Genomic DNA, 15,176 nt, shown 5'->3' on the forward strand with positions numbered 1-15,176 from the left:
AAATGTGTCTCTCTTCTTCTGCTTTCAGCTTCTTTCCCACTTTCAGTGCAGAATAAGCTCCAACTATACAACATCAATCATTAACAGGAGGCTTTCTCATTAGCTGCAGCTCAGAATGCCAAACACACCACAGAGGGGACTGAGCGGATGTGACTGCCTCTCCCTCTATCACAGTGACCCCTAAAGGAAATCAATAAACTGATCAATATACATTGATTTTCAGTTGATCAGGAGGATTTCAGGTACCAACCTGACTGCATTTGGTCATTATAGACTCCTGTGCTGGTATTAGTGGAGAGGTTAGTGGCTGTGATGTGACGCTCTGGGAGCCTGAGGCCTCTCATCTCTAACTTCCTGTGCATTAACATGTTCTGAGGTCATTAATCCATCAGTAATATGAAGCAGATGAGCACTGCACAATGCAGCATTAAAGGATTGCAGAACTGTGCTTCTACAGGGAGCAGCACACCCCACCAATGTAAAAGACTCACTGTTGGCTTTAAAATATCCTGCTGAGAGCGAGAGGTAAAACATACTCTGGGTCAGTGTCTGTTGTCTTTAGCTATTTATAGACTAGCTAGTATTTAGTATTATGTGAAATATTTTCATTCAGACATTCACTGGAAGAGCTTCTATAAGAAATGCTATAGGACTTGGGAGTGGCTTCGTAGTTGTGAAATCCCTCTTCAATATGACATTTCTGCTATCTCGTTATTTTGTCGCTTTTAAGGTGCAAGAAAAGCCTGACGAATCTTACTGCAACAATACCCCTGAGCAATGATTTCCATTAATATTTTGATGGAAGTTCAGGCTGTGCTGCAGGGCTGGACTGATACATCAGTGCACCGATACTGGATTTTATTAAAACCAGATATCATAACGTCAATTTTTTTTAACAGTATTGGTGTGTCATTTCCCGAATATACATTTTGTAATTACATTACAATGTCAAATGGTATTACTTCTACATTTCTCAGGATTCTCTTGAGTCAGCCACTCTTAAGACATCATCACTAGGCATCGTAACTGACAGTGAGGGGAAAGGGACCAGAAGGAGATGTGATATAAGCTTTTTGTTTACCTGATGTTTTACTTTAGTGATAAAACCATCAACATGTTTGTGTGACACACTAAAATAAAGAGTTACATTAACAGCTAAAGGGGCCTTCACATTAGGGATGCACTGATTGACCGGCCAGAGACCGGTGTCGACCGGTTTTCAGCATGACTGGCCCTGACCAGTGACCAGCTGGTCTGCGTCACATACCTGATTCTGTGCCACTTAAATTCACACACATGCTCTGCACAATGATCACATCATCCAGACAAACTGACTGTAATGTCACACTCACAACAGTGCAGATCACCACAGCACACACTTAGACATGAGACACAAGCTTGCATGAAGTCAGTGTTAGCGACAAACTCCAAGATCAGGAGGAAGAGAGGACAGACAGTCTACTACAAGACAGGGCAGCTGACGGTGTCGCCAAATGGGTAAACTTTGTAGCTCTTCGGGCTAATGTTAGCCAGCAGCAGACTGCTGTTCACAGAGGGACAGTTAAAATCTCACCTCCTGTTCTGACTGAAGAATAAACAACCTGTGTTGATGCGTCTCCTCAAACATTTTCTCATCCAGACTCGTTTCATTTCTACTTCAGCTTTTCCCACTGCAAAGTTTTACTGCAGCAAAATTTTGTACCACGTCATTCTCAGGTTTCTTTACATCTCCTTCTACACGACTACGCAAAATTGTGTCCTGTGAAATCTTGCGAGATCACGTTCCTTCTACAGACGTAATATCATATACATAATCTTAATTTAATAATATAAGAAGGCCTGGCTGTAATCTGGAGTACTTCTGGAGAAAATGTATAAATTATTTAATAGTCAGTGTTTTATTGTGAATATCCAACTTAGTTTTAAATGAAAAGTTGCAAAAATGTTTGTGAATGCTGCCACTCTCTCCATAGGAAAACAATGAGACAGCCAGCGCAAAGTGTTTTTACCACTGATCATGTGTTGGGGCCTTAACATCAGCCAATCTATGCTTCTAGTAGAGGTGGCAAAAGTTAACGCATTCTCCGCTCAAGTAGATTTATAGATATTTGTGTAAAAAAAGCCTGGTATAAGTAGAAGAACTGACTTAATTTCTTTACTGAAATGTGTTTGATCTACAAAAGTGAGAAGTCACACTCTGAAGGACACTTTGACCACCTGTTTCTGTGCAAAGCCAACTGAACCTCACCTTTTTTCCATGCTCAAGTCTTTCTGTCTGTCTGTTTCGTCTTGTTACAACGTTTATGTCATTTTCTGCTTATTACTTTTGTGTGTAATATGCACTGATAGATACACCAAGAAATCATTTTTCATGTGTTACTGTCAGTTGAAATCAGTCTCGATGTTGGGAAGGCGCAAAATAAAAATAATCAATGATGAAAACTAAAGTAACAAGCCTAGAAAGTCAGATATCTGTATTAAAATGTAAGGAATAAAAGTAAAATGTTGTCCGAAAAGTAAATTCTCAACTAAAGTACAGATACCTGAAAGCTCTACTTAAGTACACTACCCAAGTATTTGTACACTACTGCCCACCTCTGGCTACTGGTCAAACCAGACCAAACTAAAAGTAGTCACTCAGTAGAGATGGTGAAGCACCTACAGCAATGTCACCACAATTAGAGCTTGCGATCTGTGCCCGAACCCGATGGGACCCTGATGGGTTCGGGTTGGGCCGGGCCTCACATATTTCATGGGCTCACGTCGGGTTCAGGCTGTACTACATTTATGTACTCATTGTAATTTCTCTCCCAAATTTAGTCATTGTCAGTCCTGATTCCCTGTCCCATGTATTGAACCTGTCACTGAAAACTCTAACTGTTTGGTACTGTTTGGAAGCTTGTTAAGAAAAATGTCAGGTTCTGGCAGAAATATGCTAATGAGGGTCAGATTCAGGTTTGTTGGCATTGGGCTTCGACAGACTCAGCTTTTCAGGCAGTAATCACAAATGCCAGATGCAACCAAGAGAAATTCCAATGGTGCAGGAGAAACTTGCAAAAAAGGCAAAAGGGCGTATCTAGAGCCTGTGTTTGGTTTGTCCATTCAGTGCTACTGTAGAAACATGATGGTGCAACATTGCAGTTCTTGGCTATATTATCAAAATCCCTTGATACAGTAAATCATGAAATTCTAATTGCCAAATTAAGCTTTTATGGCTTTTTAAGGTTCAGTATTCAAGTAGCTATGTGATTTCCTAAGAAACAGAAAACAGTATGTATCAGTCCAGAACTGCTCCTCTCATAAAGCCAACATCCTGTGTGGGGTCCCACAGGGGTCAATCCTTGGCCCCTTCTTTTTCTTATTTATATAAATTATTTAGCATTTGTTTCCAAAACTGTAGTTATTATCTTAATTGCAGATGACACTAGTGTGTTTCAGTTCCATAAAAACTTTGAAATCTTGATGAAGTCAATTCATGCAGAGATGTCTGGTTGCAAATTGGTTCAAGGCAAATAAATGGTCTCTTAACATAAAAAAAAAACTTCATAATTTTTGCTGCTAAAAACAAGTGTTACTGTAGAGATAATGCAAAAAGTAGTAGTATTAGTACTAGTATTAGTACTTGGTGTTCTAGTAGATGAAAAACTCATGTGGAAGAAACATATTGATTACATCTAAAAAAAAATTTCAAACAACATTATAATCATCTGTAAAGTGGGTCTTATGATTAATACTGAGACTTCTCTGACATTACAGCTTAATACATCCATATCTTTCCTATTGTAATATTGCATGGGCCAGTACATATTTGTCATCCATTAAGCCACTTTTTCTTCCTCAGAAATGATTCATTAGAGCTGCAACATTTTCTAATTCCAGCACACCCTCTGCCCCACTGTTTCATAAGCTGAATATTTTTTATCAATATTTGACATTAATAGTCTTCAAATATGATTCAGGAATTATTTTCATTTAAATTCAGATTGTCATTCATATAAAACCAAAAAGTTTAGTCACTTTTACATTTCCCATGTTAAAACACATCTCAGCCTGTTTTCTGTCAAATATTTAGGACCTATATCGTTGAATGATTTAAATAAGCTCCCAGGTCAGTCCCTGTCAACATCTGAAAAACATTTTTTGGAAAATTCTAGAACTGGCATCAGTTTTTAAGATATTTGTGTATTTGTTATTTTCCTTCTATTTCTACTTGTTTCATTTTCCTTTTTCTTTTCATATTACCTATCTGTGTGAGACTCATTCTATAAATACAGGATTTAAGGTTCTGAACCTAAATATCAAGACTCAAAATTGCAATCAGTAATTGTAATTGAATTTTCATTTGCTTTCATTTAAAACTGGGGGAGACCCATGATAAGCCTTGAAGGGTTTTAGTCTCCCTTGCACAATCTTATTATGTTTTATTATTATGTTTTTTTGTTTATGTCTCTTTGAATATGTGCTAAATCAAATCAAATCAAATCAAAATCAATCAAGCCTCCATGGCGCCCTCTGTAGATACAGTATAAGGGGGCTCATTCTAACATGATGTGGTGGGACTCCTCCAGCAGTGCAGAACAGTGAGTAGGTTGAATGCAGCCTGGGCCTGATTCTACCTTTGTTCCAACCTCCTAATCAGAGCCAGGCAATACAAGGCACCTGTGGGCCTTTCCTCTCCCTCTTTTCCTGCCTCATGCCCTGTCCCTGCTGTGGCTGTGAATGTTTGCTCACACCAGGGGGGTGTACTACAAAGCAAGCTCAACACAGCCAGGCTTTCTTTGCATGATCTGGATCGACAAAGCCTAAAACTGCAATCAGAGATAACGAGTATCACGATGGTGGTTATCAACTCACTTTGTTAATCCAGGCTTTCGTCTTCAGACTCTGTGCGCGCTCACATAAAAGGGGCGTTTGTAGCATCATTTGACTCTTCTTCCGCATGAAATGAAGCGATCGCGAGCCACTTACTTAAGTCAAAATCATGAGGTTGTTAAAATTAGGAGCTGTGGAAAACATACAAATGAAGCTCAGCGTAAGTTCAATCAGGAAGACCTTCTATTACACTGCCTTCATTCATAACTTTCCTTTACTCCAGCTCTCCCCTTCTATTCCCTCTAATCAGCTGTTTGTGGGCGTTCACCTTCGTCTTTACTATCCAATCAGATTTTGCCACGGTCGCGATAGCCAGTCAATTTGCTGCTGCCAAACTTTAAATCGCCTCTGTTTTTGCTCCATCAGTTGTCATTCAGTCAGTCGCGCGACCCTCCTCCACCCCTCTCTCCTCCAGTCATTGGACCCAGGTAGCCACAAGATGTTCACCTCGATCCTCCCTGAAGCCCTCTCCTCCAGTCTTCAGGTCCAGGAAGCAGGAGTCTACAGCCACACGGTGTTCACCTCGATCCTCCCCGACGCCCTCTCCTCCAATCTTCAAGTCCAGGCAGCAGGAGTCCAGAGCCACTTCACCTCACCAGTCTCTGCTTCGCACCTCTTCACCACCACCACCAGTGTCTAGACCCCGGGGGGTTCTCTTCTCTACAGCTTCATCACCCCCATTCATATATATTTATAGTATATACATATTGTTTCACCTCAATGGGGTCTAACCGCCAAAGACTGTTCATGTTTCATATATGTCATGCATGTGCCAATAAACCATTTCCCTTTTACTCTTAGTCTCTCCTGATTGAAATTACATTATGGCAAAAAGCAACATTGTTGCTGCAAATAAAGCAGGAGAAGAAGAATGATGTCAGAAAATTACTGATGGACTAAATGTGGTCTTAATGCTGCGGTTTATTCTAACATGAAAACTGCACATTAAACAATAAAACTCCATACAGCAGATTTAAACATGAGGAAGTCTGTCTGACACTGTCCTTTGATGACAGAGACGTGGAAATCATTGAAGTTTTTGACCAAACCAACGTAAAATGAGTGTAACTGATTTAAGATTGTCCGTGATAAATGATGATGAATTTTCTAATCAGTGATCTGAGCTGCAATATCACCAAGACAAAACAGATAACAGTAAAAAGTATTCAAAGTGTCTGTAGTTTCTTCATCATTATTTTACTGTGTGGATTATATACCATGTCAATTTAAAGTGTTAATATGATCTGGAGCAAACGGGGAAAATGACTCTGCATCACCAAACAGAGGTTACCATCATGACAGTGCAATGTATACCATTTGTGCTGCTGTTACATTTTTACATTATATGGATTTGTTCGGTGATATTACGAACATACAGCTCAGCAATTTTTCATTGTTAACGTCCTCCCTCAGTTTAAAAGCTATATTGCTCATAAACAACCTTGTTAGGACAATAATTAGTTAAAGAACAGCACGTTTTACAGACGATTTAATCATAAACTCTGAACATAACCTGCTCCCGACCAGGCTATGAGTTTAGTATAAGTTACCATGGTGATCTAGCCAGGTTAAAAGAGAGCCACCTTCGTGACACTGAACATCCTGGATTTAGACTCAACATAGCTCACTAACCCATTAATCTTGCTTCGTAGTACACCTCTCTGGGGTACATATTTGTTTGTTGTTTTCTTAATTATTTTCTTTGAGTTTTCTTTACTTCAGGAGCAGAGAGCCATATTGGTGAGAGGCTAGGCACCCGTGGTGAGGTTCCTTCACGTTTGTGTGTGAGTAGTTGTACTGGGACACCATAGACTGCACCATTTTTCTGTTTGAGGATTGCTGTGTTGTTTGCTGTGCCCACTTGCAGTGAAGAGTGGTAGCACCCCTGGACACTCATGAGTAGTCTGCCTCTCCCAAGTGGCTTAGTTTTCTTAGTTTCGTTAGTTTTGCTTAGGTTGGGCTGAGTTTTTAACAATTGTATTGTTCACACAGGCCTCTTTTAACCTCTTTTGTAATAAAGTAATTTTATCTAGTTATTTTTGTCATCGCTTGTTTATTAATAATCATTTTCTTTTTCAGCAGCTCCAGCCCCTGCTATTGTTTTGATTATTTTGTTTATCAATCAAAGTTTCTGTTTTAATTGGGTACGTCTCAGCCTGTTTATCAGTAACGAACCTGTGTGCCTTACATCTACCCTATACACAATATTCACGGTGCTTTAAGTATTTCCTGGGGTGAAATTCCCCAGGTGGTGTTGTCTGGCATATTCTCTATTCTTCCCTTATGTCATAATTCCATACCACCAATACACTCAGCACCCCTCGCCTACAATAACAAAACACATTATACACTAATGAAAACATACTTATGAATATTATATTCAATTTCTGCCTTATTCTGCCAAAAGATCCACCCAAATCTTACACACTGGCCCTTTAACAGAAAGTCAGTGTTATTGGACTTTAAGTGCCAGGCTATGATGGGGGATTCAGGAGCTTTTATATCTTGAAAAGAATAAATTCTACAGAAAACCTCTTCATACATTTTGGACATGTGAATATAAGCTCTCAGTAGCTTAATTTCACAGGTTTTGATATTAGTGTCAGCCATGAACTGTACACTGCAGTGTGTGGTAAAAGTGTTATCACAAAAAAGCTAAGGTGAACAACTTAATGAAAGATGTATGTGTGTGTGTGAGAGAGGGTCCTTAAAGAAGGATGAGGCATAAACAAGCACAATCACGCTCCACTGGGAAAGTCAATATGGTTTCCCTGTGTTCAAAAGATGACTTGACGTGCTGGTCATGCCCCCTGAGGAAACCCCTGTCTTCTTCTACCACGGGTGGGTAAGTGTTGTGTCATGGTGTGTTCACCTGACTGACAGCAGTGTTATCTGGAGGTCAAGTCCTGCAGATCCCTGAATGAATCTTGTCGTCGATTCACAACAACAACCATTTAAGACACACACAGGAGGAACATGTGCTGAAGGGAAAGTTCAGACTCAGGTTGATGTCCTGGTAGCTAGCTCAGCACTGATTGCTCATCATATAATCAAGTGAAAAGCTGATGAGCATTTAATTTCTCATCAACCACTACACACTGGGAACAAATAGTGTTTACAATAACCTGGTGCCATACTAAAACACGCTCATCTGTAATAAAGGATCAGGAAAAACTATCAGGGTTTGTGGAACTCACTTAGATTTTACTTATTTCCTCACAGTAATCAAAGAAACAAGGAGGTACTCAACATGAAAAACAAGATCAGATAAAGTAGGTATGAATATGCAGTTTTTACACCATGATTTATCATGATTAATATGCAAACATTTCGTTAATATCATTGAATTGACAGCCAACCAGTGAAAGCAGGTCCATGGGGTTTATCCATTCATATTTGCCCTGAGGTTTTCATATGAAGACAGATTTTGCCTTCATTAGGAATTATATTAAAGGCATACTTCAAAACTAAATTGATTAAAAAACAACAACAACAACAACAAAAGCAAAAATATAATGTAATTTTTTTTGAGCATTTATTGTGCAGAAGAACAACAGAAGTAAGGATAGTGCCTCAGAAGTACAAAAATTCTTACAAAAATAAAGTGGATATTGTAAACAGTACTTCAAGTAAGAGAGATTCTCTATAAGACAAATGGCAAAAACAGTGAAAAGGTTCTGTAATCCTGTAAAAATCTGTAAAAAAAAAAAAAAACCTAAGTAAGAATGTGAGTATTTTTTCCATCACAGCAGGTCAGTGATCAGTGTTTCAGTGACTCTCTGTGGATCAGTGAATAATGTTTTATTTATGGCGGCCCGCCACATTAAAAACATCGACACCACGACATGATTTTCTATTTTTGGAGCTGCGCACCTTTTTCGGTCGTGTCTAGAAGGTAACTCTTTATTTGCACAACTCTCGCAAGATATGTTTCTGTTATTTCTACTAAAATAATCAAACTCGCGCGATCTTTTGCGGGTCTAGGGTTCCTTCTAGACACGACCCTCTCTGTCTCTCTGTCAAACTACAGACAGCAGACTGTCTGTAAACAGCACAATGTTAAACTCTGCAGTGTTTCACACAAAGACTTTATTTGTGTGGACATCCAGGTTTGGTTTGTCACCAATTTTGGCATTTTTTATTTTTTTAATCAGTCTGAGAGTACGACGGTATCAGTGATTGATTAGTGATCAGTCTGTCCTCCTCTTCTCCCTCACCTGTTCACTCTGCTGTGAGAAGGTCTGAAAGTTTCTCACAGAGAAACACAGACTCTCCTGTTTTACGTATAGGCCTCCTTATACAGTTGTTTAATTTTATAAGTGCATCTGGTTAGTGTCGATGTCATTAACCATCACGTTAGTTTCTGTTGTAATAAACTGTCATTAACAACAGTCTCCTCCACACGCAGCTTCTCTGCAGTTGGTCTGTGTGTTTCCTGATCAGCTAAACAAGCGGCGGAAAGACTAGAAAAGTTGCGCCAGTTAAAATTTTTCTGCCCAACGTCTGACTTTTTAAACCCGAACCACGTCCAAATCACGGATGTAGCACCGTTTTTTTTTTTTTTTTACCAGCCCCTCCTTCTCTGCCATTACTGTGCTTGTGGCCATTTTCATCGACGGTATGACGGCAGAGCACAAATCTCTACCGTGGCCAAATTTATATCGTTTCTACCGTCATACCGTGTATACCGCGCAGCCCTATGTTACATTAAACATATTACAGATTTCCCTTTTAAGATTAACATTTGTTCTCCTCTTTCAGTCAGCTAGAAAAAATAAAGTTGCCCTTGACAATTGCAAAGATACGTAAAGACCACAATTTGAATACTGAGCTCAGGAGCAAAAAAATGAAATTCTCTGTCCTTTAATGCAGTCGTCATTTTCTTGCTCACTCTGATGATAGTCCCATACTGTCTTACTGTCTAAGCTTTAAAAGCTTTTAACCATTTAAGGACATTCCCAAGTCAGAATGTGTGGCTGCTAACTCGGACATCACAGATGCATTAATGCAATTATTTACAACCTGTTCAACACGATTAGAACACATTGTTAGTGTCATTATGCTACATGAATCATGGGTAATAAAATCCTTTGATCTTTCAAAAAAAATCTCTCTACCATCAGGACAAGAGGATGCCATTTGTGCCTTTAAGATACACAAGCATTCCAATGTAAATCTAACCACCAAATCACTGCTGTGACTTTCATTCTCAACTTTATCCACAGTGACATGTCCATTTTCAAGTGTCAGTCAGTAGTCTTCTGTCTCTTTCACAGTATTCCTCTCTCCCACGTTTGGAGCCAAACTTTTGGTGCCAAAGCCAGCCTAGGACAGTGAGAACACAAGAGGAAGCCTGCCATCTCCAGAAGGAGAGTCAGATGGCAGCAGAGATTCTTTGTCTCCTTACTTTCTCCCATCTCCTCCTCTTTTGGTTCAAGCTTGATGTCCTTGCACTCTGATTCCGTCCGCAAGAATGCAAATCATCACTTGATTTTTGGTCAAAAGGCAAAGTGACAGCAGTTTGTATGTATACGCATGTGTTGGCCTAGTCTCATCTGCATGCATGAAGAGGTTGCTTATTTGCAATCTCTTTAAACGCTACATGATAACCAGTTTTGCTGAGCGTGGGGACCTAGCACAGTGTGTACAGGTTATTAATGGGACTCCAGGTTTTCCTAAGTTTTGACAGCTGCAGGAGGATACTCTGCCCCCGTGTGATTCTGATCCTAACCCCAAGCCTCCTGTGGATTACAGCTCCAAAACCCCAGAGGACTGGATCATACATAATGTGCTGCTTCTCTAATTAGAGAATCCTATGAACTCTGAGGCTCTTTTATTTCACCTGTATATTCCCAAACACTGCAGATTAGCCTGAAGATGAGCAACTCAATTTTTCAGTCTTTTGTGTGGTGCACCTAAAAGTATACAGAGCTGTAAAACATTGCTCCTAGGTATCACACGCCTTCACCATCTTTTCCACAATAATAACTTTCAAGACTTCAAAGATCTTATTCAGAGGTAAAGAGTGAGAGCACACCAGTTTCTGAAATACATATAACTTCAATCCATTATCAAAACCATAATCATCAAAAAAAGAAGTTTAAGCAAAATACTTTCGACTCAATCTCAACTTTATGATTTTTTTTTAATTATCAAATTCAAAAATAAAAACAAACTGTTTCAGCAACTAGCTGATATTCTCAGGACACATATTACTAGATAAAATGTACAAAATGAGACTAATAAACACAGACATTGCTCACAAGGCACAATAGGCACTGCAGATACAAAACCTCTCTTCCATCTTGGACTGCAGAATCTCACCATCCCCACAGCTCTGTCTGCTCGGAGACGTTCCACAAATCAACTTTTCAAACCAGGACCAAAAAAGCTTGCTCATTTCTCCAACTGTTGCCAAGAACTGGAAATCAAAATCCTCAGTGAATATTAATGATTGGACCAAACTCCTTTTAGAATACGTATCCGTGGAAAACATCACTGTGACCAGAAATGGTCCACATTTTAGTCCTTCTCAAAGGTAGAAAAAGGTTTAAACAAGTGCCACTAGTGCTACTCCGCTCTCAAAATGGTAATGACGTCGCTTCTGGATCAATATCAGTTATAACAACTTGCACATCACCTCCAACTGAAATGTCAGCCCTCATGAGAAAACAATATTGTTCTTCTCTGGCCTGCTTTCATCTGTTTCACTTTATTTCTTTGGGGTATCATTCTTTTTTCTTCTCAGTAGGACTAGGTATTGATTCAGATTTCCCAAATTGATCAATTCGATTCACAATTCAATTCAGTATCAATCTGGTTGGGGATATTTCTGTTACAATAAAAATTCTACTTGGATATACGAGAGATAAGAGATTTTCAGAGTACTAAAGCCGTAGGAACCCTCTGCCCTTATACATTAGTAAAGTAGTTAATCGTGTACTTTTTATTAAACATGACCTGACCAACACATTAAAATTAGTGAAATTTCACGCCACAATTTTACGCTACAAGAAAGGCTGGTCATGTGAGACTAACAAGATTAAAATTGCACGCTGTACCACACATCTGCGGTAGAAAAGAAAGATATTTAAATATTGATTTGTTTGGTTTTTTTATGAATTGATATTGGACCAGGCACAGGAAAATCTATTTGAATTGATTAATGGATGTTTTAACACAGCTCCACATCTCAACATACTTCAATTTGAAAATGAAACATATTGTAATGAGTATGATGATGACTATTATTGTTATTCCTACTACTGCCACTGTATAGTGCTAATGGTCATAATGCCAATAATACCAAACCTGCTTTGTTTCTATTTTTGTCTTGGTTTAGTTTTTCTTTTTGTTTTACTTATTTATTTGTTTATTTATTTACATGGATGCTATGTTTATTGTTAATATTAGTCTAACTTAATTGTATGTTTTATTATTGTTATGTTGCTATATTGCTATAGAATATGTCATCAGTTATTTGACTTTTCTCTTTTGTTCTAACTACCCACCACTTCATTTTCCAGTGTTGAGACACACATACATTTTTGCGGCCTACAGTAGGGACACCCTCACTTGAATTCTCTACAACAGCGATCAATAGACCTGATCAGCCTCTGCTGCCCCTCTCTGCTGGAATCATCTTTGGACTCTGTGGCTGTGCAGGTAGACTGAGACATCTCTCTAAAGTCTACTCCGCTACAACTTATCCTCACCCCCAAAATCTCTCTCATGTTTGCTTTTATAGTTCTTCAGTCTCCTCCTCTTCTTCTTCTCTGCTTTCCTCAATTCCCACACACTAATTCTATTACTATTTACCCAGTGTAACTTATACCCCTGCTGTTTGCCGTCAGTAGTCTTTGCTCTATGTTGCACTGTCTGAGTGGTGTGAAGCAATATGTCTTACTGGCATATCTTTTCTGTCATTGTTCACCTCTTGTATATGTAAAAAAAAAATTGGTTCTGCAAATGAAGCAATCACTTGGAAACTGTGGCAAATGCCTCCTGTCAGACTTACACTTTAGAAAAAGGGGGTAAAAGCGGGGTCGACTCAGTTCACTCTGACACCAGCACACACTCATATACTCATAAAACCAGGCAATAAAGCTGCTGTCCTCTTGAGAGTTGATGTACGGTGCCTGAAAGAGAGCTACTGAGAGCCATATTAAAGGCTTTATTACCAGTGTCAGAATCAAATTAGTGTTGGTGGGCCACAGCTTACTGTGTGCATGTGTGTGTGTGTGGATTCAGGAAGACTAGGTAGGTTTTCTAACACAAGACATGCACAGTTGACTTTGAACGTTCAACCTCAACACTGAGTTGAGCAACAAAATTTGGAAAATATCTATTTTGTGCTGGTACTGCTGACGAGCAAGCAACTTAAAACAAGAAGTCAGCGGCACAACAGGTGAGTTCCACTGAATCCCAGAATGATATGAACAGCATAATGCTTTATTAATGGAGCATATTGGCATTATAAAGTTTTTGCCTGATATCACAGCATTTCTGTACAAAGATTGTGTTGCTGAGGAAGCTGAAAAGATTGTTATGTGTCTGACTGTTTTTCTATGCAGTTGTACAGGCCTGGTGAGAAGTCCGGAGGAGACAAAAATAAATCAAACGAGGATTCAGGGATATTTTCACTCCTCTGATTTCTAAACAGCCATCTAGAGAAACAATTATTTCAGTTGTCACCAAATATTTCTGTTACATTTATTAAGTGTAAACGCACATGGCAGCATGAATCCAGTCATTTCAGATTCAGTGACTAGACTTCAGCTGTGGCAAATGTGAAGTCATCACTAGCCACAGGAGAGGGGCAGCAGCAATCAATAAGAGCAGTCAGAGCTTTTAAAGCTCTTCCAATCAGCACTTTTCAACTGTCACTTAATTTACTCTTTTATTTCACTATTTATTGCATCAGCGACGAATGCTCAGACAGGATAAAAGAAAAGTTTGACTTGAACAAACATACAGTCTGTTCAAATACTGGCTCTTTCATGCAAAAAACAAGCTGATTTAAAGAACCAGACCATCCAGATTGTCTAGTATGCACATAACCTGAGACACACACTGTAGAATGTACAGCAATTACACACAGTATCAAGGACTTGGAAAAAGATATATTTTTAGTTGCATTCATGAACCCAACTCTCGCAATTGCTGTGAAGCAGATAATGCATCTCTGTGCTTCTGTGTGTTATACTCTTTCTACCTTCCTGTGCTCATGTTGATAAATGATCCAAAGCTTTCCCACTGAAGCACAAACTGAGATATCACTTCAGAAAAGGAGACGCAACAGAATCTGTCAAAAAAATATATCATTTTGCAGAATGGGGTGCAAAAACGAAATTAAACAAACAAACAAACAAAAAATAAATAAAATAAAGAGCACCGATAACCAGTTCACCTGCAGCTTAGCTGATATAACATGCCCCATGGGAAAGGGAGTTGGAAAATGGCTTGCTGGTTGCACAGAACGGCTTCAAACTGCATCCAAACTTGCAGACAGTGACAAGGGGAAAGAGAGAAAGGAAAAAAACCTTGTTCACTCACCCATGCCAGCAAAGCAGCAGAAAAGAAGAAGCAGCAGCCAGGAAATCATTGTTGTAGATGAGTGTACAGATGTCTTGTTGTTGTGAGATGATGCTGATGTGGAGGCAGAATTAACAGTTGAGTATCTGGAGTTGAGAGACTGTAGATGCCTCCCACTGCTCCTGTTTCTCCTTTCTCTCCCTGAATTTGTCTCGCGTCTTCACTGCTGAGTGTCTCTCTCTCCCTGCTCTCCTCCTCGCCGTGCACTCTGCATCAGCCTCGCTTTACTACTCTGGCTCCCATGCCTGCTCGCTCTCACTCTGCTCTCTTGTTCACTGCCCCCTCTCTTCTCCCTGCATCTCTCTCTACGGTACAGTCAGTGAGGAAAGTGCTTAAGAGGCTGGCTCCTCCCTCTCTCCGCCTGCTCATCTGCCTTTCTGCCATCAACAGTCTAGACCAAGGCAAAGAATCTCCTTGATGATCCACCATGCATTATCATTTAATGGGACAGTAACATAATGTTCAGCACTTTGTACAAATGGACAATAAAATATTTATTGTATTTGTTGACACTGAGAATGGAAATTCAGTGAAGGCAAAGAGCAATATCAGATAAAGAAATACATTGTACATCAAGATAAAATGAAATGATACCAATCTTTTAAGGCATGCAGATTTGTCATTTCTGATTGTTTTTTTTCTTTGGGCAACAAAACATATTGTTTCACAGAGACAATACAATTTTCTGTGTTCTGTATGTGTTCTTTTTA

General features: G+C 39.3%; 1 protein-coding gene across 1 annotated transcript in view; it reads right to left on the reverse strand.

Moving 5' to 3' along the window:
• The window catches only part of LOC146318500 (kin of IRRE-like protein 3), a 462,133-nt gene extending 447,380 nt beyond the window's left edge, over nucleotides 1–14,753 (reverse strand). The window contains exon 1 of the mRNA XM_084730401.1: nucleotides 14,428–14,753. Within this exon, the coding sequence (XP_084586527.1) occupies nucleotides 14,428–14,476 (49 nt within the window). The 5' untranslated portion in view covers nucleotides 14,477–14,753. The remainder of the gene's footprint in view (nucleotides 1–14,427) is intronic.
• Nucleotides 14,754–15,176: the final 423 nt, after the last annotated feature.

Source organism: Lutjanus erythropterus, chromosome 11 (genome assembly GCF_056507025.1).
Source record: "Lutjanus erythropterus isolate fLutEry1 chromosome 11, fLutEry1.hap2, whole genome shotgun sequence".
Taxonomy (NCBI): Eukaryota; Metazoa; Chordata; class Actinopteri; order Lutjaniformes; family Lutjanidae; genus Lutjanus; species Lutjanus erythropterus.